The sequence below is a fragment of the Microcebus murinus genome, chromosome 16, assembly GCF_040939455.1.
Source record: "Microcebus murinus isolate Inina chromosome 16, M.murinus_Inina_mat1.0, whole genome shotgun sequence".
NCBI classification, from domain to species: domain Eukaryota; kingdom Metazoa; phylum Chordata; class Mammalia; order Primates; family Cheirogaleidae; genus Microcebus; species Microcebus murinus.
In genome coordinates this window covers 14,065,063-14,092,139 of record NC_134119.1, presented here as the reverse complement: position 1 = coordinate 14,092,139, position 27,077 = coordinate 14,065,063, and the positions used below count along the sequence as shown (strand labels likewise).

The 27,077-nt window shown below is 49.7% G+C and overlaps 2 protein-coding genes across 6 annotated transcripts in view; one reads left to right on the top strand and one right to left on the bottom strand.

Moving 5' to 3' along the window:
* The window catches only part of SLC12A5 (solute carrier family 12 member 5), a 40,278-nt gene extending 26,976 nt beyond the window's left edge, over window positions 1-13,302 (top strand). For both annotated transcript variants that reach the window (XM_012742994.2, XM_012742995.3), the window contains exons 15-26: window positions 438-557; window positions 858-962; window positions 2,501-2,669; window positions 4,546-4,741; window positions 5,636-5,805; window positions 6,239-6,370; window positions 8,102-8,209; window positions 9,328-9,450; window positions 9,542-9,741; window positions 10,079-10,093; window positions 10,351-10,484; window positions 10,693-13,302. In XM_012742994.2, the coding sequence (XP_012598448.1) occupies window positions 438-557; window positions 858-962; window positions 2,501-2,669; window positions 4,546-4,741; window positions 5,636-5,805; window positions 6,239-6,370; window positions 8,102-8,209; window positions 9,328-9,450; window positions 9,542-9,741; window positions 10,079-10,093; window positions 10,351-10,484; window positions 10,693-10,784 (1,564 nt within the window). In that variant the 3' untranslated portion in view covers window positions 10,785-13,302. The remainder of the gene's footprint in view (window positions 1-437; window positions 558-857; window positions 963-2,500; window positions 2,670-4,545; window positions 4,742-5,635; window positions 5,806-6,238; window positions 6,371-8,101; window positions 8,210-9,327; window positions 9,451-9,541; window positions 9,742-10,078; window positions 10,094-10,350; window positions 10,485-10,692) is intronic.
* Window positions 13,303-15,134: 1,832 nt separating this feature from the next.
* NCOA5 (nuclear receptor coactivator 5) overlaps window positions 15,135-27,077 on the bottom strand; it is a 32,906-nt gene continuing 20,963 nt past the window's right edge. For 2 of the 4 annotated variants that reach the window (XM_012742999.3, XM_012743000.3), the window contains 6 exons: window positions 24,415-24,741; window positions 23,146-23,282; window positions 20,650-20,776; window positions 18,679-18,878; window positions 16,484-16,804; window positions 15,135-16,004 (listed from right to left, as the gene is read on the bottom strand). In XM_012742999.3, coding sequence (XP_012598453.1) covers window positions 15,415-16,004; window positions 16,484-16,804; window positions 18,679-18,878; window positions 20,650-20,776; window positions 23,146-23,282; window positions 24,415-24,741 — 1,702 coding nt within the window. In that variant the 3' untranslated portion in view covers window positions 15,135-15,414. Of the gene's footprint in view, window positions 16,005-16,460; window positions 16,805-18,678; window positions 18,879-20,649; window positions 20,777-23,145; window positions 23,283-24,414; window positions 24,742-27,077 lie in introns of all 4 variants that reach the window. The other 2 variants (XM_020282034.2, XM_020282035.2) reach the window with 1 other exon arrangement.

Below are 27,077 nucleotides of genomic sequence, written 5' to 3'. Positions count from 1 at the left end.
CGAAAAAGGAAACTGAGGCTCAAGCAGGGGAAGGGGCTGGCCCAAGGTCACTGAGTGAGACTATGGCATACCTGGACCAGAACTGGGGCTGCCTGACTCCCTTAACGATGCTCCTGCTCTGCTGGGGGCATCTTCTTGGGACATCCTGCTTCCAACTCCCCCGGAGACCACTGCCCCAGAGCCCGCCTGGCCAGGGTTGTCTGCCAGGGCCCAAGGCACAGGGACCGGGGCAGTGTGGTGACTCAGGAGTTGGGCTGGGCAGGGGCGGTGACCTGTCTGTGGCTGCTTATTCATCTGTCCCCGTGATCCGCATGGAGGTGGTGGTTGGGTCTCCCAGGTCTTGCCTGGACCCTGCTCCATCTCACTCTTGCTGTCTGAGCCCCAGTTCCTGCGACAGCGCTGCCAGGCTCAGAGGCTGGGTCTCCCCTCTTGTCCAGGACCCTCTCCTTCCTGGGCATGAGCCTCTGCCTGGCTCTCATGTTCATCTGCTCCTGGTACTACGCGCTGGTGGCCATGCTCATCGCCGGCCTCATCTACAAGTACATTGAGTACCGCGGGTAAGCGCTGCCAAAGGCTGGGGGCAGGGGGGGCAGGGGTGGAGGTAGAGAATGGGGCTGGGGTAGAGCACGAGTGTGATGTGGGGTGGGGCAGAGGCCCTGAGGATGGGACAGGAACGGTGAGAGAATGGACTGAGAAGCGATTTTCCAAGGCTTGGCTAAGTCCGTTGGCAGGAGTGACATGCATGTCCTTTCTGAGCCTGAGATAGATGTCTCTGCCCGGGGGCAGCCAGTGTGGGGTGGGCAGTTCTCCCTGCCACTCCTGGCTTCTGCTTCTCCTGGCCCCCTGTCCGGTCCCAGGGCGGAGAAGGAGTGGGGCGACGGGATCCGAGGCCTGTCCCTCAGCGCTGCCCGCTACGCCCTCTTACGCCTGGAGGAGGGGCCCCCGCACACCAAGAACTGGAGGTAAGTGGGGTGTGGGCACGCGTGCGCACTGGGCGGGAGCGGGCGCAGGGCCTGACCCACCCACGGGCTTTGCTTTCTGAGTGGCACCCCGGCACTCATCCCGGCCCTCCCTCCCACCCGAAACGCCCGGGCTGAGCTGAGTTCCAGACGTTCGTTCTCCAGACGCCACCCACCACGCCAGCCTCCTGATCATCCATCCATTCATTCATTAGTTCCATCACTTGTTCAAACTGTTTATGAATGCGTGGTGTGTGGCAAGCCCCCTCCGGTCTCTGGGGACGCAGGACGCTCCCAGTTCTGTGGAGAAGCACACAGACAGATCAACATCGGCATGGCGGCATTTCTCTGGGAGAATCATTGCCTTTGCGAGTTGCAGGGGCTCTCAGGCATCTCTAGATCAATGGCAATTCCTCCATGTCATTCGCGTCAAAACCAGGGGCCAGAGAGGGTCTCAGAGGTCACAGAATCTTCCCCTCCCGCCTCTCAGCCCAGGGTGCTTTGTGACTGGCTGCCCCATGTGCTTACCGCCCTGCCCACCTCCCTGAGCTTCACTTTGCCAAGAGTGAAGCCTGGAACTCAGAACCAGGCCCAGGACATCACTGGCTTGTCCTTGCTGGCGCCCACTAAGCTGGGGCTTCCAGGGACCGGGACTTTGCATTATGTGTCTGTGAATTCTCAAGTGCTTAGCACAGGGTCTAGCCCAGAGCAGGTGCTTAGACAAGGCTGTTAAATCAGTGTGTGGGCTGGGCGCGGTGGCTCACACCTGTAATCCTAGCACTCTGGGAGGCCGAGGCGGGCGGATTGCTCTGCTCGAGGTCAGGAGTTTGAAACCAGCCTGAGCTAGAGCGAGACCCCGTCTCTACTATAAATAGAAAGAAATTAATTGGCTAACTAATACATATAGAAAAAATTAGCCGGGCATGGTGGCACATGCCTGTAGTCCCAGCTACCTGGGAGGCTGAGGCAGCAGGATCGCTTGAGCCGAGGAGTTTGAGGTTGCTGTGAGCTAGGCTGACGCCATGGCACTCACTCTGGCCTGGGCAACAAAGTGAGACTCTGTCTCAAAAAAAAAAAAAAAAAAAATCAGTGTGTGGTTGGACACATGGGATGGCTAAATGAATAAGGAAATGGATGGATGGATGGACGTGTGGACGGATATGTGCATTTATGCATGAGAAGGCAGCTGGGTGCATAGATGGACGTGTGGCTGGCCAGTGGGCAGGTGGAGGTGTGGATAACTGAGGGAATACTGCATGCACAGGTATATGAATATGGATATGAGTGGATGACTGAAGGACAACATAGATGGGCGGGTGTTGAATGGGTAGATAGATGAGGGGAATGGAGAGATGGGTCAGGGGGTGAATGGATGGATATCTGAGGAGGTGGTTGGATGGGCTGATATTCAAGGAAATGGGTGGCTGGGTAGATGGGGGGTACAGAGGACAGATGGTTGGGTGAGGGGTGGTGGACAGATGGTGGGTGGTGGGTAGATGGGGGGCTAGGTGGTAGACAATCATGGGGCGCACCCTCTTCAGGCCACAGCTGCTGGTGCTAGTGCGCGTGGACCAGGACCAGAACGTGGTGCACCCCCAGCTGCTCTCACTGACCTCCCAGCTCAAGGCAGGGAAGGGCTTGACCATTGTGGGCTCCGTCCTTGAGGGCACCTTTCTGGACAACCATCCCCAGGCCCAGCGGGCAGAGGAGGTGAGCAGAGGCCCCGGCGGTGTGGGAAGGCTGGGAGGCTCAGCAAGACAGTCTTTACCCTTTGTACTTTCCTTCCTTACCACCTTTGGGATCCAAGAGGGTACAGGCTTTTCTGTCCTCTTCCTTAGAAGAGGAGCCAAAGGGCTCAGGGACTGAATTTCTTAGACGTCAACTCAGAGAACAAAAGACCATCAGAGCAAGAAGGGCCCATTTTATGGATGAGGAAATTGAGGCTTAGCGAAGTCAAGCCACTTGTCTAATAGGACAGAAAACCAAGATTCGTATGAAGACCACTGGACTCGGACTCCAGACTTCTTCCTGCCAAAGTGTAGATCTTTCTAAGTGCTTTCACACCCGTGGACTCCCAATCCCCACACTGCGTAGAGTTGACAGGGCGAGTGTCCACATTTGGCACAGGAAGAAACTGAGGCCCAGAGCAGGAAAGCAGCTTGCCATGACTGCAGAGCTGGCTGGAAGCGCAGTCAGGATTCGAACCCACATCCCTGCTCCATGTCACCTGCTCTTGTCTGCACCCCTAGTCCACGCCCACAGAGCGGCGGACTGAGCCAGGGTGGGCCGAGCGGCGGTGTCTGCCCTAAACGCACTAAGAGGTGCTGGAACCCGAGGTAGCGGAGGAAGTAGGTTCTGTCTGTGATTCAGGCCCTTCTCCCCTCGGGACTGTGGCTGGGAGTGGAGAGAGAACAAGGGGCCCGAGGGAGGGGAGGGGAGACAGGGAGGGGCACCCCTGATGGCTTGTGACAGTGGCCGTTTCTGCCTCGCTGGGCCGCTCGCACCAATCTGTCAGGCCCAGAGCTGGAGGCCTCGGCTGTTCGGTTCAGTTGAACGTGCAGCGGCTGAGCGTGCTGTGTCCCCGGCAGTGGGGGAGGCAGGGCGGGGACGCAGATGTTTCAGACTGAGTCTGGGCCCTCGAGGTGCTCGCAGGCTGGTAGGGAAGGGGGGACGCACAGAAGGCTCTCCAGCCCACCGGGTGTTGGTAAGTGCGTGGTAGAGTTACTAATGTCAGAGTCAAACAATGTGCTGAGGGTTTACGTTGTGTCGGGCAGGATGCTAAGCCCTTGTGTGCATCGTGTCATGTGATTCTCTTCGTTTCTAAATGTAGCTGTCATGACCCCCATTTGACAGATAAGGAAGCCGAGACTCACGGAGGTTGGGTGACTTACCAAGGTCTCACAGCCAGGAGGTGGCAGATAGGACCGGAACCTCTGTGAATTGGCATCGGGGCCGAGGTTAAGAGTGTGGGGGCTGGAGCCAGTCTCTCCGGACTTGGATCCACACGGTGACATTAGCTGCATGTCCTTACACAAGTCTTGATTTCTCTGAGCCTCAATTTCCTCATTTCTAAAATGGGAAGAATAAGAACACTTCCCTCCTAGTGCAGATGAAATGTGCATTTTAAATGCTTACCATTATGCTACTTTACAAACTAGTCAGAACAAATTGTCTGGCTTTGCAGAGAAGCCCAGTTGAATTCTGATCTGGGCAGGGGTGGTATCTGAAGAAGGTGATATTTGAGTTGGGCCAGGTAGGGTGTCAGGTACGGTGGGGCAGGGGGTGTATGTCAGGGTGGGGGCGGACAGCATGCCAGGCAGGGCACTGTGGGGGCAGTGGCAGGGTGGAGGGAAGCGTGGGGTCAGATCACGAAGAGCCTGGATTGATCGGCAAGGAACTGGGCACATAGAGGATGGGGATCCGTGCGCAGCACTGGAGCCAGCAACTGACATGGTCAGAGCTGAGCTTCGGGAAGATTGGAAGGGAAGGAGGGAAGAAACAGGGGGTAGGGAGGCTGCCAGGGGCCCAGTCAGGACCAGGGAGGCCTGGTCGGTCCTTATCTGACCCCACGCACCCCCCACCCCAGTCCATCCGGCGCCTGATGGAGGCGGAGAAGGTGAAGGGCTTCTGCCAGGTAGTGATCTCCTCCAACCTGCGTGACGGCGTGTCCCACCTGATCCAGTCTGGGGGCCTTGGGGGGCTGCAGCACAACACCGTGCTCGTCGGCTGGCCCCGCAACTGGCGGCAGAAGGAAGATCATCAGACGTGGAGGAACTTCATCGGTAACGCAGTGGTGGGCTGGGCACTGGAGGGCCAGGGCGGGGTTTCCCGAGCACAGCCTGCCAAGTGTGGATTCAGCAGATGCAGGCGACGGCAGTCAGTGCTGGCCTTGTGCCAGCCACTGTGCTAGGCGCTGGGGACTCAGCTGCGAATGAGACAGTCTTGGCTGCACCGGCCCCAGGAGGAAGACGGTGCCGGGCAGTGGGGAGAGTTACAGCTTTGAAGCCTCAGAGGCTGGGGTCTGCATCTCGGCCCTGGTCCTTCCTAGCTGTGTGATTGTACACAAGTGACTCCCCCTGTGTGAGCATCAGGTTCCTTGGTAATCATTGCTACGAGTAACGTGATCGCTCACATTTATTGAATGAGCTGTGAGTGCCAGCAAGTCGAGGCTTTCTCTGATTCTCTCATTAGTCTGTGAGGGCTAGGCACTGTTAGTTCCATTTTCTTGGTGTGAGACTGGGGCAAAGAGAGACTAAGGAATTTGCTGGAGGTCACACCACTGGGAAGCCAGGGTTTGAACCAGTGCAGAGGCTGCATCGTTAACGCTGAGCTATTCTGCTCCCTTTATAGGAAGATCATGGTTGCAAAGCATTGGGAGGCTTCAGTGAGGTTGCGCATGCTGGGTTCTAACCAATCAGAAAGGGCAGGTGGTGTCATTGCCGTTTAACAGAGGAGAAACTGAGTCCCGGAGGGGGTACAGTACTTTCCTATATCTCAAAACCAAATACGTGATGAGGCCCAGGTAGATGCTGGTTTTCTCACTGCTCAGCCCAAGGCCAAAGCCAGGTGGAGTCGAGTGGGGTGCTGGGATCCAGGAGCCCTCGTGGCTGCTGCGGTGTGCTGAGGGAGACCCAGTCACTCTTTGCCCCTCTGGCCTACTCCTTGGCTGCCCCCAGAGCTTGTCCGGGAAACCACAGCTGGCCACCTAGCCCTGCTGGTCACCAAAAACGTTTCCATGTTTCCTGGGAACCCTGAGCGCTTCTCTGAGGGCAGCATCGACGTCTGGTGGATCGTGCACGACGGGGGCATGCTGATGCTGCTGCCCTTCCTGCTGCGGCACCACAAGGTGAGTGCACGCACGAGCCTGTGTTTGCATGCGCGTACTCGCGTTCATGTGTGCACGCCCATGAGCAAGGCTCCTGGGCTCTGGCCAGGGTCAGCATCCATGTCCTTCCTCCCTGGTGAGCGCCCGGGAAAGGGATCTGCTAACCTCCTTCATTCTGAGATGTTAGGAACTGACTGTGTCTCCCCTCGCAGGTGCATTGCGGTAAAGGAGAGCAATGCTTACTTAACCCAAGCAAGTGACACTCTAGCCGGGGACCCTCAGACCTAAGCAGGGAGCTTCTGTAGGGAGCGGCCCCTGAAGGGAGGATTTCAGGCCTGCATGTCTGTGTCGGGAGTGGGTGGGAAGGGTGAGGGGACAGGGTCCTCTGGCCCTGGGTCTCCTCATTGCATCTGGGCGGGAAGGGACCTTCCTGGATCCCTTTTATCCCTTGCAGGTCTGGCGGAAGTGCAAGATGCGCATCTTCACTGTGGCCCAGATAGATGACAACAGCATTCAGATGAAGAAGGACCTGACCACATTTCTGTACCACTTACGTATCACTGCAGAGGTCGAAGTAGTGGAGATGGTGAGTTCCCAGGAGACACCCCTGGAGTCCCATTTGGACCCCGTTCCTCTTGGCCTCAGCACCAAATAGAGCAACCCCAACACCCATCGGCTTATGATGCTGGACCCCTTCCCCCACATCCACCTCTTAGTCTCTGACATTAGAGTTCGTCCATCCACCCCTCTCTCGTCCATCCACCCCTCTTCTTTTATAAGAATAGCCATGTCTAATAGTGCTCAGTATATGCCAGGCACTATTCTATGCACTGTATACATATAATATTATATACACACACATGTACATATAGGTACTTCTTAGAAATGGGGTCTCGCTATGTTGCCCAGGCTGGCCTCAAACTCCTAGGCATAGGCAATCCTGCTATCTCAGCCTCCCGAGTAGCTAGGACTATAAGCATGTGCCACCTTGCCTGGCTTGTATATATTCTCACGATAACCAATGAGACAAATACAATTATCAGCATTTCCATTTTACAGATTAGGAAGTTGAGGCACAGAAAGGTTAAATATAGTCATGTTTTGGCCGGGCGTGGTGGATCATGCCTGTAATCCTAGCACTCTGGGAGGCCAAGGTGGGAGGATTGCTCAAGGTCAGGAGTTCGAAATCAGCCTGAGCAATAGCGAGACTGTGTCTCTACTAAAAATAGAAACAAATTAATTGGCCAACTAAAAATGTATAGAAAAAATTAGTTGGGCATGGTGGCTCATGCCAGTAGTCCCAGCTACTTGGGAGGCTGAGGCAGAAGGATTGCTTGAATCCAGGAGTTTGAGGTTGCTGTGAGCTAGGCTGACACCACAGCACTCTAGCCTGGGCAACACAATGAGACTCTGTCTTAAAAAAAAAAAAAAAAAAATATATATATATATATATATATATATATATATATAGTCATGTTTCGCTTAATGATGGGGTTACACTCTGAGAAATGTATTGTTAGGTGATTCTGTCATTATGCGAATATCATGGAGTGGCCTTACACAAACCTAGATGGTACAGCCTCCTATACACCTAGGCTATATGGTAGCACCCGTTGCTCCTAGGCTACAGACCTGTACAGTATGTTACTGTACTGAACACTGCAGATAATTGTAACACAATGGTAAATGTGTATCTAAATATATCTAACCATACAAAATGTACACTAAAAATATGGTATTGTAATTTTATGGAACGACCATTGTGTACATAGTATGTCATTGACCCAAAACGCTGTTATCTGGTGTGTGAGTATGATTTGCCCAGCACAGTAAGTGGCAGAGCCAGGATTCGAACCCAGGGAGGCTGGCTCTAGAGCCGGTGCCACTGCAGCTTCTTGTCCATCCACCTTCAGTTTATTTATCCATCCACCCACCCCTCTGTGCATTCATTAATCCACCCGTACCTTCATTGGCGTGTTCACTCACTCAGCCCTCCATTCACTGAGGCATGTGTTCATTCATCCCTTTGCTGCTTTTCCTACTTCTTCCCCTTCTCTATTCACCCGGGCAATTAATTAATCCATTCATTCATTAGTTCCCCCATTCACATGCCTGGTCCTGTGCTGGGCTGAGGAGGGGATGGGCTGCCTGCTTCCGGGAATGTGGCCGTCTCTGCTCTGTCCTTGATGATATTAATTCACCGGTGGGAAGCCCTAGGCTGGTGGGAGGATGGGGGCCTGCCGCATTTCCCTGAGCTCAGAGCTCATGCTTTCCTCCCGTGCCCCTCTCAACCCCCCTCCACCCGTGTCTACCACAGCATGAAAGTGACATCTCAGCTTACACCTATGAGAAGACGTTGGTGATGGAGCAGCGCTCCCAGATCCTCAAACAGATGCATCTGACCAAGAACGAGCGGGAGCGGGAGGTGAGGCTGCCTGGGCTGGGCTCTGGAGAGCCTCAAGCTGCTGCCAGTGCTGGGATGGCCTGGGGTGACTCTCCTGGCCAGTGGCACTGCCACCTTTACCCTCATCACCCCGACTCTCCCCAGTCATACGTCCTGACACGGGTCTCCCTCAGGGGGAGTGCACACTGCAGCTGCACCTACCTGCCAAACCTCTCAGCCGGGAGACAGAGGGACCTTGGCATGGGTGACACATCTTTCCCTCTGTATGTGACTTCTGGGGCTCTGAGGGAGAATAGTGGAGGCTAGATATGTATGGCTGATGAGTCCTTGGGGCATGGGATACCAGTGTGGGGGACAAGCGTGCATGTGATGGACTCTCCGGGAGTAGGTAACAGATGGGTACTTGTGGATATAACTGGTGAGTGATAGTTAGGGGCAAATCTCCTAGGGTGTGATTGGTGCATTCTCAGCAGTAATGGTGATGAGCCTCTCGTGGGGTAAGGGTGTAAGATCTCCCAGGTGTGGGTAATGTGGGATCGCTGGTCTCCTGGAATTTGGATGAAAGAGCTACCCAGGGATGGAGTCCTTGGAGAAGTGAGTGGTGGTACCCCAGGCTGGGACAGAAGAGTTCCTGGAGGTGGGTGATAGGTTGCCAGGGGAATGGGTGGCAGATCCTCTAGGTGAGGGTGACAGAACCATGGGTTATGAGTCTGCCTGGCATGCATAATATATTTCTCAGAATGTGGTTGATGGATCCTCAGGGGGATAGCTGGGAAGAATGGATCCTCCAAGGATGGGGGTGTTATACAAGGGTGATAGTACAAATTGTAAACAATGGCATGTGCGCTGACCAGCTGGAACTAAAATTGGACCATAGTGCTAGGATAGAGCCTTGCTGTGCCAGGTGTTAACCTTTTGGTTGCTGGATGGTGGGGAGGTCTGGGGTTCTAGAGAGGAGCTGGGACAGCCAGGTCAGTGGTGCAGTAGCTGTTTGGTCTCGAACCATTGCAATATTTTAGCAACTGGTACAGTTCCAGAAAGTGCGCATCCCGGCAGAACATCAGCTCTGGTGGTAGTTCTTTGCAGCACATGGGTGGCGACTCCCAGCAGAGCTGGTGCCAACCTGTGTCGCTCCCTAGATCCAGAGTATCACAGATGAGTCACGAGGCTCCATCCGGAGAAAGAACCCAGCCAACACTCGGCTCCGCCTCAACGTCCCAGAAGAGACAGCTGGTGACAGCGAGGAGAAACCAGAGGAGGAGGTGTGCAGCTGGGTGGTTTGGCCCCAGCCAGTGGGAGCAGAACCTTTGCCCTCCAAAGGAATCACCTGCTGCCCCTTCATTCACCCGTCAGGTGCAGCTGATCCATGACCAGAGTGCTCCCAGCTGCCCCAGCAGCTCGCCGTCCCCTGGGGAGGAACCTGAGGGGGAGGGGGAGACGGATCCTGAGAAGGTGCATCTCACCTGGACCAAGGACAAGTCGGTGGCAGAGAAGAATAAGGGCCCCAGTCCCGTCTCCTCTGAGGGCATCAAGGACTTCTTCAGCATGAAGCCGTACGGGCCTGGGGGCTGAGGGCTGGGGGCTGGGGTGAACCGAAAGCGGCAAGGCTGTGCCCCGTGGCAGAGCAAGCGACCAGGCGTCCTGGTCTGGCGGTCTGCAGACCCAGCTCAGACATGTCTTGGTTTCCCCGTCTGAGACTTGGGGGGTTGGGCCTGACTGCCAGGCGTCAGAATTCCCAGGTGCAGGCAGTGGAAAGGTAACGGATGTGACGGAATGGGGGACGGCACCAGTGCTCGCGCAGGGCAAATGACGGTGGCGCAAGCCCCCAGCCTCTTCCTCTCTTCTGACCCCTCTTTCTTTCTCTCTCTGCTTCTCTTGTGTTTCCTGAAGGGAGTGGGAGACCTTGTAAGTGCTTCAGCATTTTTTATTCTCTCTCCTAGGCTGGCCAGGGTCCTCCCCTCCTCACTCTATCACGAACCCCAGTTGGTGCCCCTGACCTCTGGGGTCTCTGAAGAGCCCCGCTGAGAGAGGTCTGGGGTTGGTGGTCCCCGGCTTGCTAGGACCAGGCCCCTCCCAGCAGCGCAGGTCGGGCTGGGAGGGCGACTGGAGCCAGGCGTCCTTCCCTGGGGCTCACGCGCTTCCGCCCCTCCTTCCTCCCGCAGGAACCAGTCCAACGTGCGGCGCATGCACACGGCCGTGCGGCTGAACGAGGTCATTGTGCAGAAATCCCGGGACGCCAAGCTTGTTTTGCTCAACATGCCTGGGCCTCCTCGCAATCGCAATGGTGACGAAAACTGTATCCTGGACTTAAAATTGGGGGAAAGGGGAGGTGGACGTCAGGGAACCTGGGCCCTAGCTCTGGGATGGAAGAGGTGAGCCCTTCCTGCTTCCGGATCAGCACCTCGGACAGGGACACGGGCGCAGGCGTTCCCTGGCTGCCCAGCGCGACCCCAATTTCGTCGGGAGGGAAGGGCACCGGGTCTTTCTCCTTGACCCACTCTCAGACATGGAATTCCTCGAGGTGCTCACAGAGCACCTGGACCGGGTGATGCTGGTCCGCGGCGGCGGCCGCGAGGTCATCACCATCTACTCCTGAGAGCCAGGACCTGCCACCCTGGCCCGAGCGCCCGGCCCGCGGCCCGAGCTCTCGCCGCGCCCCCCGCCGCTGTCACCGTTTACATACAGACCCTGTGCCCGTGCCCTGGCCCCTTACCCCGCTGCCTGAAGCCGGAGGCCACGCCCGTCGGGCTGACTCGGAGAGGGCGCCCCCCGCGCGGAAACCTGAGCCCCCAGAGCCCCGCTGGCCTGTCGGTCTGCGCTGCCCTTTTTCTAAGCCCGGCTCGTCCCGCCGGAGGAGACGCTGCAATAAAGGCCGGGAGGAGCGCGGAGAGCAGAGGAGCTGGGGCCTTGAGGACCCCCAGGCAGTCCACGCGGCCCCTCTTCCCCTCCCACGCCCCGCCGCGCCCTCGCTCCGCGCTCCTCGGCGCTTCCCCGGCCCGGGCGGGCGGGCTGGGACGGCCGCGCTCGCCTCCGCCGGCCCTGCTCCCGACCCGGCCGCGCCGCCGAGCCTATACATAGTGTACAGGAGACTTCGAGTGTATTTTTAACGTCCCCATATTTATGTGACTAGAAGCGCAACGGACTTCTCCTCTCGCCACTGTCGAGCTCTCCCGCTGGGGCGCCCCGGAGAGACGGGGGCCTCGGGAAGCTGGGTTTTCTCAACGTCTGAGAGTTTGAGAGCAAAAGTGCTTTAGGCCCAGGCGGGGGTCGTGGTCCTAGTCCCTCGACACCCCCGCCCTGCTCTCGCCTCCTCGCTCTTTCCGCGCGCCCTTGGCTTCCCACCCTTCCCTCCAGTTCTTTTTGGAGACGAGGTGAGACGTGTCCAACTTTTCCTGGATTCGCCTCCCAGCGGATGTGAGCTTCCACGGCGGCTGCAGAGACGCGCAACCTCTTCTCATCGGCTCTTATGCAAGTTGGGGCCAGGATAGGGGAGGGGCGCTCCTCGAGGGGGAGAAACCGAGAGAGGCCCGCGCCCCACCGAGGAAAGCCCCGCCCCGGTGCCTTCGCTGGGGAGCAGGCGTCTCTCCTCAGTCGGCTTGTCGCCTGCTCACCCTATCCCATGGCTCCTCGCCAAAGACTGAAATCGTGGAGCTGGAGGGGGCCCCCTCCCCAGAGTTTCCTCCCTGGTACAGGTGAGGGAGGAGGGGGCGAGTCTGGATTGGGGACCGAACCCATTGGGAGGCTCCAGCGCCACCCCTGATGTTCCCTCCTCCAGGGAGGCAGCTCTGGCCTCGGGGACCCAGTCGCCTGCTCCATGCGCTGGGGCTGGGCCTCACTGCCTAGCAGCCGCCTCCAGCTTTGTGTCCCAGGCACTTGAGCCTGGGGGAGGGCTGGGGTCGCCACGTGCTTTGTTCTTAGCGCCTCTCTGCCCTCCTCTAACTAGGACCCAAGGCCTTTGGCTTCCCCAACTCCAGTCCTTGGCGCTTCCGCTCCACCGGCCTGGTCTGAGGCGCCTTCTGTCCTTAGAGAAAGCGCGCAGGCTGGGTTCCCTTTCCCCAAGGTAGCTACTAAGTGGGACAGGCACTGCATGCTCGTTCCAGCACTCTCTGGGACTGGGTACAGTACCTCCAGCCCCAGGGCCCTGACCTACAGCACCTAGTTAGACACATCTTGCCCACCTCCCAGAGCTGGGGCCACTGAGTACTCCTGACCTCATCACCTCCTTTCCTTTGAGCCCAAGGTGAAGAGCTGGAGCCATCCTAGACAGGGTCAGGCTGGGGGCAGGTGTGGAGGTCTCCTGGTTAGGCTAAAGCCCCTCTGAGATTTGATCAGGAGCCTAAGTAGATTCTTTTATGTATCAATGTGAAAAGATGGAGGTGTTAGACACCAGCCCCCTGAATCCTTCAAAAGACCTCCGAGAACCACAGCTGGCTCCCGCCTTCTGGGGGCCTGAATATTCCTGAGCTGAAGTTGTGGGCTGCATAGGAGAAAGGGGCAGTATCAACATCAATTAGGGAACCAAAGTTGCACTAAATGGGCCCAGACCGTCTGGTTGGCAAGAGCAAAGTTTCCGTTGATGAAAAAAACATCCCACAACAAAATCCCAAGTTTTCTGTGCTACATGTGCAATATTTGTTATGAATGTTATCACAAGTCATTCATCAAATTATCTTTATAATCACTGTAGCTAGATGTTTCATGTCCATCCAAGTGACTTTTATTCTGAGTGCAATATTTCAATAGCCTTGTAGTGGTAACTAGTGTTGCTTTTGTTTTAGACGATCTATGTGCAGGGCAATGCAATGAAGTTGAAAACCCTTGTAAATAGGAGAGGTTGCAAACCAAATCAAGAGTATTTATTACTATTATTACTATTATTATTATTAGGCCTGCCTTTAATTTTCAGTGTGTTTCAGTATTCCGCATCCTGCCTCAGTATTGATCTTGTGTTCTTTGTGCCAATATGAAAAGGAGAGGGTTGGTTCTTTCCTTTATTGTTGAATGCTCCCATTTAATGCTTTATGGCTTTTACTGTATTAATTTTTTAGACTCCTGTCTGCACAAAATGCAATAAAAATAATTTTATTATACCCTTCATGGCCTGAGGTGTGCTATTTGGACACTCCAGGAGGACCCCACACTCTTAATCAGAAACACTGACCTTCATTGACAGACAAGTTGGGCTGATGCCCCAGGTCTGGTTATCTGATTTGTATACTGACAGCTCTGGGGCCCTGGCCTGGAGGGCACTGCACTAACATCCTGTCCTAAGAGACTGGTAGGTATTACTAGTTGCCAGGATGCGTTGATATTCCCCGTGAGGCCTGGAGCATGTACTAGGTGAAGTTCAGTACTACTAGCACTTTGATTCCTAACCCCCTGGGGACCTGTGTCACCCACTTCACCACAGCCACCCCAAGTTTACTAAATGCTCTTCAAGGTTCCTTCAGGTTCTGTGACTACGGATTCTGCCAACTTTCTGCCCAACAGGTGGAAAAGAGGGTGGCAATTGAAAAAACCAGTGGACAGGAGAGTGCCCCCCTCACCCCCCCAATGGCCATCAACTAGAAATAGCCGCCTCATAGCCTGTCTTCCTTTCCTAGAACAAGAGGACAGGCCTGCTGACACAATGAATGACTACTGCAAGCAGGATGCTGAACACAGCATTATAATTAGCCAGTGGGCTTTTGCTCTGAGCTGTGTTATCAAAAACTTCTAACTAGCTGAGCATGTACTCAGAGAAGGCAGGGTTAAAACAGGTTTTGAGGCGTGACTGTAGGTGGAGAACAAGGCAGGACCCCTCAACCACCTCATTCTGGGAAAGGGTGTCCTGAAGAGAGGTGCTGCAGATATTCAGACTCAAGAAAGATGAACACAGCTTTTACTTTTTCATTTTAATTAAAAAGTAATCATTTCATCTTATTAACAACACAAGAGTTCCAAAGATGGGGGAAAAACCACTATATAACACAAACAGGTTGGAACATAAAACGCTGCCATTTGGGGACCTTGAGTTTAGAAACCATTGTTTGCTCAGCCACTGGCAGGGACTCAGCCGAAGTTGCTGCTCTCCCTCACCCCTGTTGGGACCCTCTGAGACTGTGATCCTCAGGGCTGTAATGAGCATACTCCCTAGGGAGAGGGCAGCTTCCTGGGGCTCCACATGGAGCAGTAGCCAGGAACCTTCCCTCAACAATTTCATTCTGGCTCAAAAGTCATGAACAGCCGTCTGTCTCGAGAATGTGTCCAGCTACTGAAAGACTGACATCAAAATGGTCCCTATCTCCTGCTGCTCAGAAAACAGAGTACGAGTCTAGATGAAAACAAGAGCCTGGGTTTTTGAGCCAAAAGCTCAAAACAAATCGCGAAGAAATGGGTGTTCACGGCCAGAGTCTCACTACCGACTCCGTGGAAGTGCCGCTGAAGAGGGGGATGCTGACAGAAATGGTGAGGGGGAAGAGTGGTGGGGCCCAGATTCACAGTTTGGGTTAAACTGCTGCTGAATGGAGCTGTTCAGTCCATTGGAGATCCTCCAACAAAATGAAAACAAAAAAGAAAAAACAAAAAACCATCTTGGCTCAGGCAGAAAAGTTCCTTCTGTGGCTGCTGTGGTTAGTCCTCAACAATCCGGAGTAGCTGATTTATGAATCCTTAAGCAGACCCCCAAACTTGTGGGATGGGGGTTTGATGACATTGTGCCTGCCAAAGCCAGTTTGCTTCTCTGCAACTCTAGGCAAGGGCTGTAGGCAGGAGCTGGAGCTCTGGTTGACGTGTACAAAGCTGGAAAGACTCGGTAGGTTCAAAGTGAGCAAAGGTGGTGGCCACTGACGTGACAAATGCCATTCCAAACTCAGCCAGTTGGGCCTGGCTTCTTCCTTTCCTCTCCCAAATCCAGCAGACAGAAGGACCAGAGAAATCCCACCAAATATAAACTGAGCCCAGACACTTGTACTGCCCAAGTGACCCCAGAGATATTTATTTTCTACAGAAGAAAAACAAAAACCAAAACCAAAAATAGATACAGCCCCCAATACAGTATAAACTGACTTTGTAAGGAATAAACAACATAGCCTTGAGCAGGAGAGCGAGCAGGTGGTAGAAACTCATGACATTTGATGTAGACCTGGAGAGCGCAAAGAACATCCTCCAAACAACTCTATTTAGAACGCAGCAAGTGGGAGGAGGCCAGGGGATGAGGGAACCAGGGGTAGTTGAAAGATTTAGCCTCAGTAATGCCTCTGGTAAGATCCCATGGGGGCCTGTGGCTGCCCCACCTGTGCCGTGGTCTGGCTAACCAGGTGGGAGAGAGCAGGGCCACTCTGGATCAGGGTGTCCAGAGCCTTCTGTACACTTGGATTGTCAAAGTTGATACTTATGGAAGACACAGGCCTCTGGCTAGCCATGTTGCTAGGAGGTGCCAGGCGACTGGAAGGCTGACCAAAGAGCCCTTCAGAAGGAGCCCCAGGCCTGGGGCCCATGTTCCGAGCAGATCCTGCCTGTCCCAAAATGTTTGGAGGCTGATTGCCAGAGGCTTGTGATCTTTGCTGAGGCTGGCTGTTCGCTGCCGTGGAAAAATTCTGGTTCTGGGTGCTTCCGGTAACAACTGAAGGGGATGCAGAGCTGCTATTGGCCGCAACCGTGCCACTGTTGAAGAGGCTGAGGATTTTGGCCTGAAGCTCTTGCTGGGAGGTGGGGGGTGCAGCTGGAGTGGGTGTAGCAGAGGGGAGCACTTGGCCGCTCTGGAGCGGTTGGGGGCTTGGCTGTGTCTTCAGCGAGGCACCCGAGGTCGCCCCGAGTGATTGGCGGGAAATCGGGCCTGGAAGACAGAAGAGGGAGGTATCTCGTTGAAAGTACCCCCCAAGGGCAGGAGGCCTAGCAGCCAAAGGAAGAACAATAATCACTGAGTCACATCAATCACATAGTACACAGACAATAACATCAATTTCCCAAAGGGGCCACTTTATGGTATGTGCTGTTTATAGAAACTAACCTAGTTCCCTCAGAGAACTGCTATAAAATAAACACATAAATAAAAAAGGGGATCCATCCTGGCTACCAGAGAGCCAGTAATGCTAGTTCACCCACTACCACATTAACTACAGGGACTAGAATTCAATACCCAAATCTTAAGTTGTCATTATCATATCAGCATGGATAACCCATGGGAGAACCCACGGGATGGACTCATTTCCCTTACCCACCCAAGAGCAACGGGCCTGCCACCCTCCCAACAGAGCCTGGGGATTAGAGAAATGCAGAGTCAGAACTTCACCTCGGCCCTGCCTCGTAGCTCACCAGGCAGAGAGTCGGTGCTGCTCCTCATAAGCCGCTCCTTCCGCTCTCGAAGGTAGTTGATGATCTTGTCAGTCTCTTCGGCAGTGAGGTACCTGTTGTCTGCCAGCAGGTTAATGAGGCTCTGGATGGCTGGAGGGTGGCCCCCGCGCACTCCCTCATCAGGGCCTCCTCGCTCTCTTTCTTGTAGGATGGCTTCATCGGCCATCTTAGCTGCCTGTCTGGCAATCTCCTCACGTTCTTTCTCCCGGCACTCATTCTTGTAGCGTTCATAATTTCTGGCTACCAGCACCATGGCATCTGCCTGGGGCATGTTGCGATGCTCTGTAGGAGGGAATGACTAGAGTTATTTTCTTCTATTACATATCTGAGTGCCCACCTGCTGCACTCTGCCAAGCCTTTGCTAACCTCACATCAGCAAGAAAACCATTTTGGTGATAAAAATCCATTTGGTAACAAAAAGCCTTGAGATTGGGAGTGGAATGGGAAGGGAGATGAAGGGTGAGAAGGGAGGTGAATGGGTATCTTTGGTGGGGATGTGTTCCTTTCATAGAGCTGGTTCTTTGGGAGAATTTCTAGATTACAGACTTGTAGTAAAAACCAAAGAAACATGACAGCCTCCCACGGATTCAAACAGATCATGTGGGGAATAGCCATGGGAGGCAGGCCCAGCAGCCTGTAGACTGGCAGCAGGAAGCCAACAAGCCCCTCTGGAAAGCTGGCTCTCCACTGTGCTCCTCAGGACTGAACTGGCCTACTGTTTTTTAATTCATCAGTTCAAAAGTCATGGATTAAGATCAAACTGTGACCGTAAATAACCTCCTCTCCTCACCCATGGGCAATGTGGTTTACACAGGTGAGAAGACTCCTCAGAACTTTATATAAATGCTCTCCCACATCTTGAGGACTATTCTCAAGAGAGACAAATGACCCACTGGAGACCCTTATACATTCTATGGTTATGGGGTTAACTGGTCAGGCAAATAGAGATCCAGGGTGTGGTGGGAAAAAGGAAAAGTCTGTGGTGTAAGAGCAATGAGCATGGCATCAGTTGGCAGAGTCTCTACCCTCTGGGCTTAAGTACTGACAGCTACTTCAGAGAAGGACTTTAAGAAGCCATCCCTGGGCCTCTAAAGAGTCAGGTCCTCTCCCCTGTCTATACAGCCCCTGCTCATTTCCCCAGCACACTTATAAATAGTATCCTAAATGCCTTTATATTCTGTCCCCCATTAGAAAATTGGGTCAAAGCAAGGATTCTATTGCATTCAGTGGAGTATGTGGCAGAGGTGTGCTGGAGCCACACCTGTCTCTTTGTGAGAGCCAATTGTGTGCATTTCTTTCCAACTCTCCCTTCGTGACCTTCATGTTGGGTGGCTTGAAATAAAATATGGTGGGAGTATTTACACTATGAAAATCAGCACATGATGTAAACCATCACCCCCTACCTCAGGCTGTTACTAATTAATACCTCCATAGAGGTGGGCATCTAGTGCCTATTTCTCCACACCTTAGTTGACACTGGGTATGGTCATTCTTTTTAATTCTTGCCAACTTGACAGATAAAAATGGCATTTCATTTCATCTAATCTGCTTTTTTTGCTGACTTATTAGGAAAAAAAAAATCAAGCAGTAAAGTTTTATAACAAACTGGAAATGAGGTTCTTAAAGATTTCAACTTGGCCAGGTATAAAAGAATTTAAAAATCTTTAAAGAGGTATTGAGAAAAACCAGGCTTTTTTAAAAAACAAGTTTGTCTTTTTACCTATAAAAAGAGATGCTATTAGGTAAAAATGATAAAAAACAAACAAAAACTCATTTTCCATTGATAATGCAGATAGTCACAATTATCTGGTCAATGGGCAAAAACCAAGCATTTAATGTCTTTAGCTCCAATCTTTTGTTCATTTCTCACTGCTTATTACAAACTACTCCAGAACAGGTTGTTAAGATATCTGCCAGCACACCACTGTGTAATGGCCAAGTATAGCATTATAGATAGCAGGCCCAGAACTGTATATTCACTGAGAGACTAACAAATAAATGACTATACAAGTTTCCTTCAGTGTACTTAGAGAAGGACCCTACCTTGTCTCAGCTGAGATATATGAGTCATTTGCCCAAAATCTGCTCCTTAGGAGTAAGGCTTAAAATGAACTAGTAACTACCTCTGGGATTTTGACCCACTTAAGCCTCTGTACCTTGTGGGGTTCCAAACATGATGTTGACTGTACAGGAGCGGTGAATCTGGTGTTGTTGGGTGATGACAATAGCAAAGGGAGATCCTCCTCTGCTAACATCCTCCAAGGCTTGCGAAAGCGACACCTCTGTGTTGAGGAAGATCAAGTCCACTACCATGCCCAGATCTCGTACCTTCCGCCCCACAGATTCAGCATAATCTCTGTAAACAAACAAACACACACACAAAAAAACAGGATTCAAGTGAGCACTTCCCTGACCAATTCCAAATCTTCACACTGTTGTGTCTTAGCCAGCTGTGTGTGCTCATATAGAGAACTCAAATCCTAGCTCACTCCTCATGCTTTGTTCAGGCTCTGAGGATCTAGACCAATTCCCTTTCTTTACACTGGCTGAGAATCGTTTTGACTTGCCTGAGGTCACACAGGAAGTTGCCAGTAGACAGTATTTGATACCCAGGTCCTTCTCTTGATTCTCTAGTCCAATGTTCCTTCCTTAACACCATCCTGCTCCCTAAGACTGTGGCACTTGTTTGTCTTTGGGAAGGCTGCATAAGCCAGTGGGAAAAGCATGGGCTTTAATGCTAGAAATATGGGTTTGGATCCCAGGCCTAACATTTACTTGAGAAGTTATGAAGCTTTAAGCAAGTCCCTTTACCTCTTACAAACCTCAGTTTATTTACTAATAAAACAGGAATAATATAGCTCAGCTCGTGTTATTTCCTTGGCCTTTCCTCTAATCTAATTTAGATCCCTGGTGTTCTCTTTTCATTGGGCTTGTCACCTATTTATTTTTATCACCTGCCTAATTAGGGTATAAGTTCTATAAGTATGTATATTTCCTATTAATATTATAGCCCCAGTACCCAGCATCCGCCATAAATGCAAAAATTTGCTGAATACACATTTGATTACCATGAAGACTAAAAATAATTTCTGTAAAGTACCTAGCATGAGGTAGATACAAGGTAGGTGTTCAGAAAATAATAGTTATTATCATGTGTCCAAAAAAAGCTATCTATGGTGAAGGCAGCCTCTATCTGTGAACAAGACAGCCAAGAGCCTGTGAACTCTGCCTGCCGCTTGGTGTCTCAACACCTATTTCCCTAGTCACTGCCTTGAAATTAGCTCTTTAACCCCAAACTGCTAGGAAATACATGAAGTTATTTACTAAGCACCACCTGGGGAAAGGGAACATAGCTACTGCCAAACCCGTAAGCTGCTATACTCCCTCCTGCTCCTTTGCTCTGCCTCTTCAAGAAGACAATGTAAACAGTGGAGTAACACGATGCTGTGAGCTCTGGCTTGGCTAACGTGGTCACTTAACAGTTCTGCAAGGCCATGGCACTTCATAAAGGCTTGGTTCTTGGCTGACAAATGCAGAGACACACACATGCCTCCCAAAGTGTTAGGGATTTGGCGTTGTCCCCTGGAGAGAGCATCTACTCCCTCTACTAGTCTCAGCCCACATGGTTCCGCAGGGCTAATCCCACCTCAGGCTCTAGGGATGAACTGAGTCATGTCAGTCCAACTAGAAATCATTCCAGGACTTTTAGGTGGAACATTGGAAAAGATAAGTTATTTCCACTGGGTTTGCTAAGCTAAGAAGAAGACACATGTCTGGGACCAGTCCCATTCTACCTTTATCAAGTAGAAAACCTGCCTGAGAATGAAGGCAACACTGAGAAAAGCAGTGGTTAAGACACCAGAGACCAAGTCTTGATGACATGGCTTGATCCTAGATGTGGCCACACATCAACTACCAGTTAAGCAAACTAAAAATGCTCCTTTTGGGGTTAAGCCAGTCTGAATTGAGTTTTCTGGTACCTACAACTGAAAGAACTCTGACTAACACAGCACAGCAATGCCAGAATTACGCAGCCCAAGTTCAGTGGGTAGAGCTCCCAAGCAGGAGCCTGAATTTCTCTTCTGACCTTTCTTTTCACTGGGGAGAAATAGCCAAAGGGTTCTTACTTTGTTTGTTTGTTGACCACAATCACAGAACAATCGACAGGCCGCTCAGCATCAAAACGTCTCTGGATTTCCTCAAAATATTGACGATAAAGCTCTTCTCTACGCCGCTCCTCACGTTTCAAACGTTCTGTAAGATACCACCATGGAAAACTGCAATAAGGACTAAGTCACAGGCCTTATTTTAAATCCTGAACTACTTGTAGAGAAAGGTCATAACACACAAATGCTTTCTGAATTATTAATCCTCTAGTCTAACTCCTAAAAATAAACAGTATTAATTTTTTGTTTGTTTGTTTGTTTGTTTTTGAGACAGAGTCTCGCTTTGTTGCCTAGGCTAGAGTAAGTGCCGTGGCGTTAGCCTAGCTCACAGCAACCTCAAACTCCTGGGCTCAAGCAATCCTTTCTGCCTCAGCCTCCCAAGTAGCTGGGACTACAGGCATGCGCCACCATGCCCAGCTAATTTTTTCTCTATATATATTAGTTGGCCAATTAATTTCTTTCTATTTATAGTAGAGACAGGGTCTTGCTCTTGCTCAGGCTGGTTTCGAACTCCTGACCTCGAGCAATCCACCTGCCTCGGCCTCCCAGAGAGCTAGGATTACAGGCGTGAGCCACCGCGCCCGGCCTAATTTCTATTATTATAAATTCATCAAACTGTAAGTGTTGGGTTAAAGGGCATGGCCATTTTAATGCTTCATCGTACTGTCAAACTGCCCTCTAGGAAGGCTGTTACTAACTGATACTTCCACAGAAGTGGATCATCTAGTACCTATCTCTTCACACCCTAGTCAACATTGGCTATCACCATTCTTTTTCATTCTTGCCAACCTGATAGATAAAAATGGTATTTCATTATTATTCTAATGTGTTTTGATGAAATTTTTGGAAAATAAATCAAGTAGGTAAATTTTATAACAAATTGGAAATGAGATTCTTGGGGATCCCAACTTGGCCAAGTATAAAGGAATTTAAAAATCTTTAAAGACATACTGAGAAAAAACAGGCTCTTAAAAGACAAGTTTGTCTTTATCTAAAAAGAGATGCTGTTAGGTAAAAAGGACTAAAAAAAAAAAAAAAAAAAAAAAAAAAAAATAGGTCAGGCGTGGTGGCTCACACCTATAATCCCAGCACCCCGGGACACTGAGGTGGGCCGATCTTTTGAGCTCAGGAGTTTGGGACCAGCCTGATCAAGAGCGAGACCCTGCCTCTACTTAAAATAGAAAGAAATTAGCTGGACAACTAAAAAAATATATATATATATAAAACAAAATTAGCCAGGCATGGTGGTGCACGCCTACAGTCCCAGCTACTCGGGAGGCTAAGGCAGGAGTATCGCTTGAGCTTAGGATTTTGAGGTTGCTGTAAGCTAGGCTGACAGCCACAGCACTCTAGCCCGGTCAACAGAGTGAGACTCTATCTCAAAAACAAAAACAAAAACAACCCCAAATCCCATTCTGTACAGATAATACAAATAGTCATAGTTAACCTGGTTAATGGGCGAAAATCAATCATTGAATGACTTTAGCTCCAATGATTTTAGCTTTTGTTCATTTCTTATTGCTGCAATTTTCTTCTCTTCTCTTTTTTTGAGACAGAGTCTCACTTTGTTGCCCAGGCTAGAGTGAGTGCCATGGAGTCAGCCTAGCTCACAGCAACCTCAAACTCCTGGGCTCAAGCAATTCTGCTGCCTCAGCCTCCCGAGTAGCTGGGACTACAGGAATGCGACACCATGCCCGGCGGCTAATTTTTTCTATATATATTAGTTGGCCAATTAATTTCTTTCTATTTATAGTAGAGATGGGGTCTCACTCTTGTTCAGACTGGTTTCAAGCTCCAGACCTCGAGCAATCCACCCGCCTCGGCCTCCCAGAGTGCTAGGATTACAGGCATGAGCCACCGGCGCCCGGCCTAGAATTTTCTTATTGCTAGAATTTCATATTTATTTCTTCTTGCTGGATGACTAAACAAGATAAATCAGACAATTGTACTAATTTGAAGTTTTCTTTTCTTTTCTTTTTTGGAGACAGGGTCTAAGTCTGTCACCCAGGCAATGGCCCAATCATAGCTTACTGTAACCTCAAACTCCTGGGTTCAAGTGATCCTCCTGCCTCAGCCTCCTGAGTAGCTAGGACTAGAGGCATGTGCCACCATACCCAGGTGATTTTTAAAAATTATTGTTGTAGCGAAAGGGTCTGGCTGTTTTGGGCAGGCTGGTCTTGAATTCTTGACTTGTACCGATCCTCCTGCCTTGGCCCTCCAAAGTGCTGGGATTACACGTGTGAGTCACTGCACCCAGCCCTAATTTGCATTTTAAAAATTATTTTCAAGCTAAATGTTTTATACAATGTTAATAGACTATTTGTATTTCTGCTTTTTATGAACTACCAGGACTTGTCATTAGCCCCCTTTTAGTTGGGGCATTGGTTATTAGTTTCCTCTCTATCTTTTGTAAAATGTTCTACCAGTAATAGGAATGGACTGGTTCTGTTACTTTACCTTTTGCACGAGAATGACTTTCTGGGCCGGGAGGGCCTCGCCCATCAAAGCTATCTCTGTAACGGTCAAAGTAAGAGTCATCCTTTCTCCTGCAATAGTCATCCATTCGTAGGTATCGGTCATAAGAGCCTTCTCTCCTGAAAAGTTAAGGAAATTTTCACAAAAATTAGGGTCATAAGAGCCTTCTCTCCTGAAGTTAAGGAAATTTTCACAAAGATAAAATTCTGTCCTAGCCTGCAAAAATCAGATATAGAGAATTCTTTGGGACTAGACAAATGAGGTTTATATATAGGACTCACTGCTTATCAACTCTGTGGCTATGAGTGAGTTAACTTGTCTCAAAAAATGGTGAGAGGAGATGAACAGAGATGATGTACAGAAAGCACTCAGCATAGTCCTCAGCATATAGTAAATGTAAAGTCACTGGTAGGAATTACTGATATTAGTTTCGAGGAACCATTCCATGGTCCACCGATCTCCCTTCCTTGTGCTTTTTAAAAACTATAGTAAAATATATATAATAATAATTTGCCATTTTAATCATTTTTAACTATACAATTCATTGGTATCATATTCACAATGCTGAGCAACTATCACCTCAAACAGATTTCAATTGTTTATAACTTTTGACTATTGTGAATAGTGTTGCCATACACATTAATGTACAACTCACTTTGCAGTTTTTTGAGTATATTACTTGGGAGTAAAACTGATGGATCATATGGTAATTCTACATTTAACCTTGTTAGGAACTGTCACACTGTTTTCTACAATGGCGTTATCATTTTACATTCCTACCAGCAATTTTTGAGGGTTCCAATTTCTCTACACCTTGCCAACACTAGTTATTTTCTGTGTTTTTAAAAAAATTATTATAGCCACTCTAGTAGGTATAAAATCGTATCTCATTAAGGCTTTGATTTGCATTTCTCTGATGACTAATGATGGTAAGCATCTTTTCATGTATCTTTCGGCTGTGTATCTCCCTGTGTTTTTTGCACTACCAACACAATTTGTACTCTGTTTCTTGTCCACATGCACAAAATTACTTTTCATAAGCCACAGGGAGAGACCTTATTCATTCACTAAGCTTAATTCATCAATCATTCACACATTCAGCAAAATTTATTAAGCAGCACATCTACCACTTGATAGATATTGGAAATATAAGGCTGAAAAAATCATTGGCCTTACAGAACTTTCAATTAGCTCAGAACACACCAAACAAAAAGACTTATAAAAAAACAAGCAGAATGGCTGTGTATGTACCTGTACATAGGATCTCGGGAGTCTCTCATGTCTCTGTATCTATCATACATGGGATCCCGGTGATCTCGAAAATCCCTAGAGTCTCTTAGATCACGGAAGTCTCTAAGATCCCTCATGTCCCGAGCATCACGCATACTTCTGCTGTCTCTGTGATCCCGAATGTCTCTACTATCTCTGTGGTCCCGCAAGTCTCGGGGGTCTCGAATGTCTCTGCTATCCCGGGCATCTCGGCCATTTCTACCATCCCTTGGCTCTCTCCTTGGACTTCCTCGAATTGGAGATCGATCACGCCTTGAATCTCGACTGTCTCCAAAGCCATATGGATCCCTGTAGGAGGTAATAAGATGTAAGACAAAGAAATTGAAGGTGGCCAACCTGTCAGCTCTTTTATAAAGTCCCCACCCTCCAAGCATTATTCTTAAAATAGGGCAGCCAAAAAGTGAGAACATTACTAAAATTTTAAGGATAGTCACCCATCTGGTCAGCAAGTCTAGAAGGTTCTAGAATCTCAAAAGATTAGGACATGAAAGAATGTATGACCAAAAGCCAAAGGTCTTGACTAGGGTAACAGTATTTATCAGGCTTCAGTAGTAATTTGGTATTCCTTACCCATGCCAAACTGTTGTTTCAATATCAACAGGTTTTCAAAGTTAAAGTGTCTTTCCCCTAAACTCTATTTCTCCAACCAGACTTGTTTACAAGAGACTTTACAAGGAGGAAAAGTTGGGAGGACACAGTAAGGAGTAGGACTCAAGAAGAAAAAAAGAGCAAATGGCACAATCTTATACAAAGTGATCAAAGGAACTTCTTCTTGAAGTATAGAAATCTTCACTGAAAATATCTAGCACAAGCCAAGTGAGGTGGCTCATGTGTGTAACCCTAGCACTTTGGAAGGCTGAGGCAGGATGATCGCTTGAGTCCAGGAGTTCAAGACCATCCTGGACAACAGTGCAACCCTGTCTCTACCAAAAATTAAAAAAAAAAAAATTATCCAGGTGTGGTGGTGCTCCCGTAGTTCCAACTACTTTTGGAGGCTGACGCAAAAGGATCGTCTAAGCCCAGGAGAGTTCGAGGTTGCAGTGAGCTATTATTGGGCCACTGTACTCTAGTCCAGGCAACATAGTGAGACCTTGTGAAACAAAAAGAGGGGAGGGAGGAAGGAGAAAATCTAGCAGCATAATCAAATTAAGGGGGGAGGAAGAAAAAAATCATAGTACACATGACAAAGGATTAAGAGCAATTTCTCTTCTTGCAGAGATGTTGAGTAGTAAGTCTCTCTCAATCTGAGGGTTTATGTAGTACTTGGTTCCCTTTTTGCCCATGGTTTTTTTTTTTATTTTTGAGACAGAGTCTCGCTTTGTTGCCCAGGCTAGAGTGAGTGCCGTGGCATCAGCCTAGCAACCTCAAAACTCATAGCAACCTCAAACTCCTGGGCTCAAGTGATCCTCCCACCTCAGCCTCCCCAGTAGCTGGGACTACAGGCGCAAGCCACCACGCCTGGCTAATTTTTGGGTTCTATTTTTAGTTGACTGGCTATTTTTTTTTCTGTTTTGTTTTTTTAGTAGAGACGGGGTCTCTCCATCAGTCCATTGTCAGAAAAATAAAATCAAAAAAACATTTTAAAAAGTTAAAAAAAAAAAAAAGAGATGGGGTCTCCCTCTTGCTCAGGCTGGTCTTGAACTCCTGATCTCAAGTGGTCCTCCTGTCTCAGCCTCCCAGAGTGCTAGGATTTCAGGCGTGAGCCACCATGCCCGGCCTGCCCATGGCATTAAAAAAAAAAATCACAGATATTGCTTGGCCTACTCTGACCCAATGTTCTTCATGAGACACTTCATCCCATTGGAAACTCTTCAATATATTTAAAATTAAAAACTTCTTATTCCAACTCAATCAGCCCCATTCCTGACTCTTTCATTTCTGCCATAAATTATCTTCCCAGTTACCAAAGTTTAAGTTCTTGGAAGTTAATTGATTATTCTTTTCACATCCTCATTAACTCACTGGAGTACTGTTCTTTTTTGTTTCTATTCCCATGGATTTTTAAGTCTAATCCAAGCCCTTATTTCTATGTTGGTACCATCCAACTTCTAAGAAATAACACTAAAACAAAAATCAATCTTCTGAATTTCAATTCATTCAACACATAAATACCATATTAACCATCCTAACAATCACAGCTTGGCTATCACAACTCTGGGCATCCCTCCCTAACAAATCTGGCCTCTTCCTAATTATTATCTCCCTCTCATTCCCCAGTTTAACCTTCCCCAGTTCTACTTAAGCTTAAATTCTATGACTTAACTCACACGACATATCTCAATATTTTTGTTCATATGGTTGCTTTACTTGGAATATTTTTCCTGTACTAATCCAAATACTACCGAATCCTCACAGGAAAGTTCATGTCCCATGTCTTCCAAGAAACCTTCCTACCCTTCCTAGCAACTGCTGATCTTTCCTGTGTAGCTCAGAGCCCTTTCTATCTCTATTACTCATCTTGATCTGGTATTTATCTTTTTTTTTTTTTTTTTTTGAGACAGAGTCTCGCTTTGTTGCACAGGCTAGAGTGAGTGCCGTGGCATCAGCCTAGCTCACAGCAACCTCAAACTCCTGGGCTCAAGCAATCCTTCTGCCTCAGCCTCCCGAGTAGCTGGGACTACAGG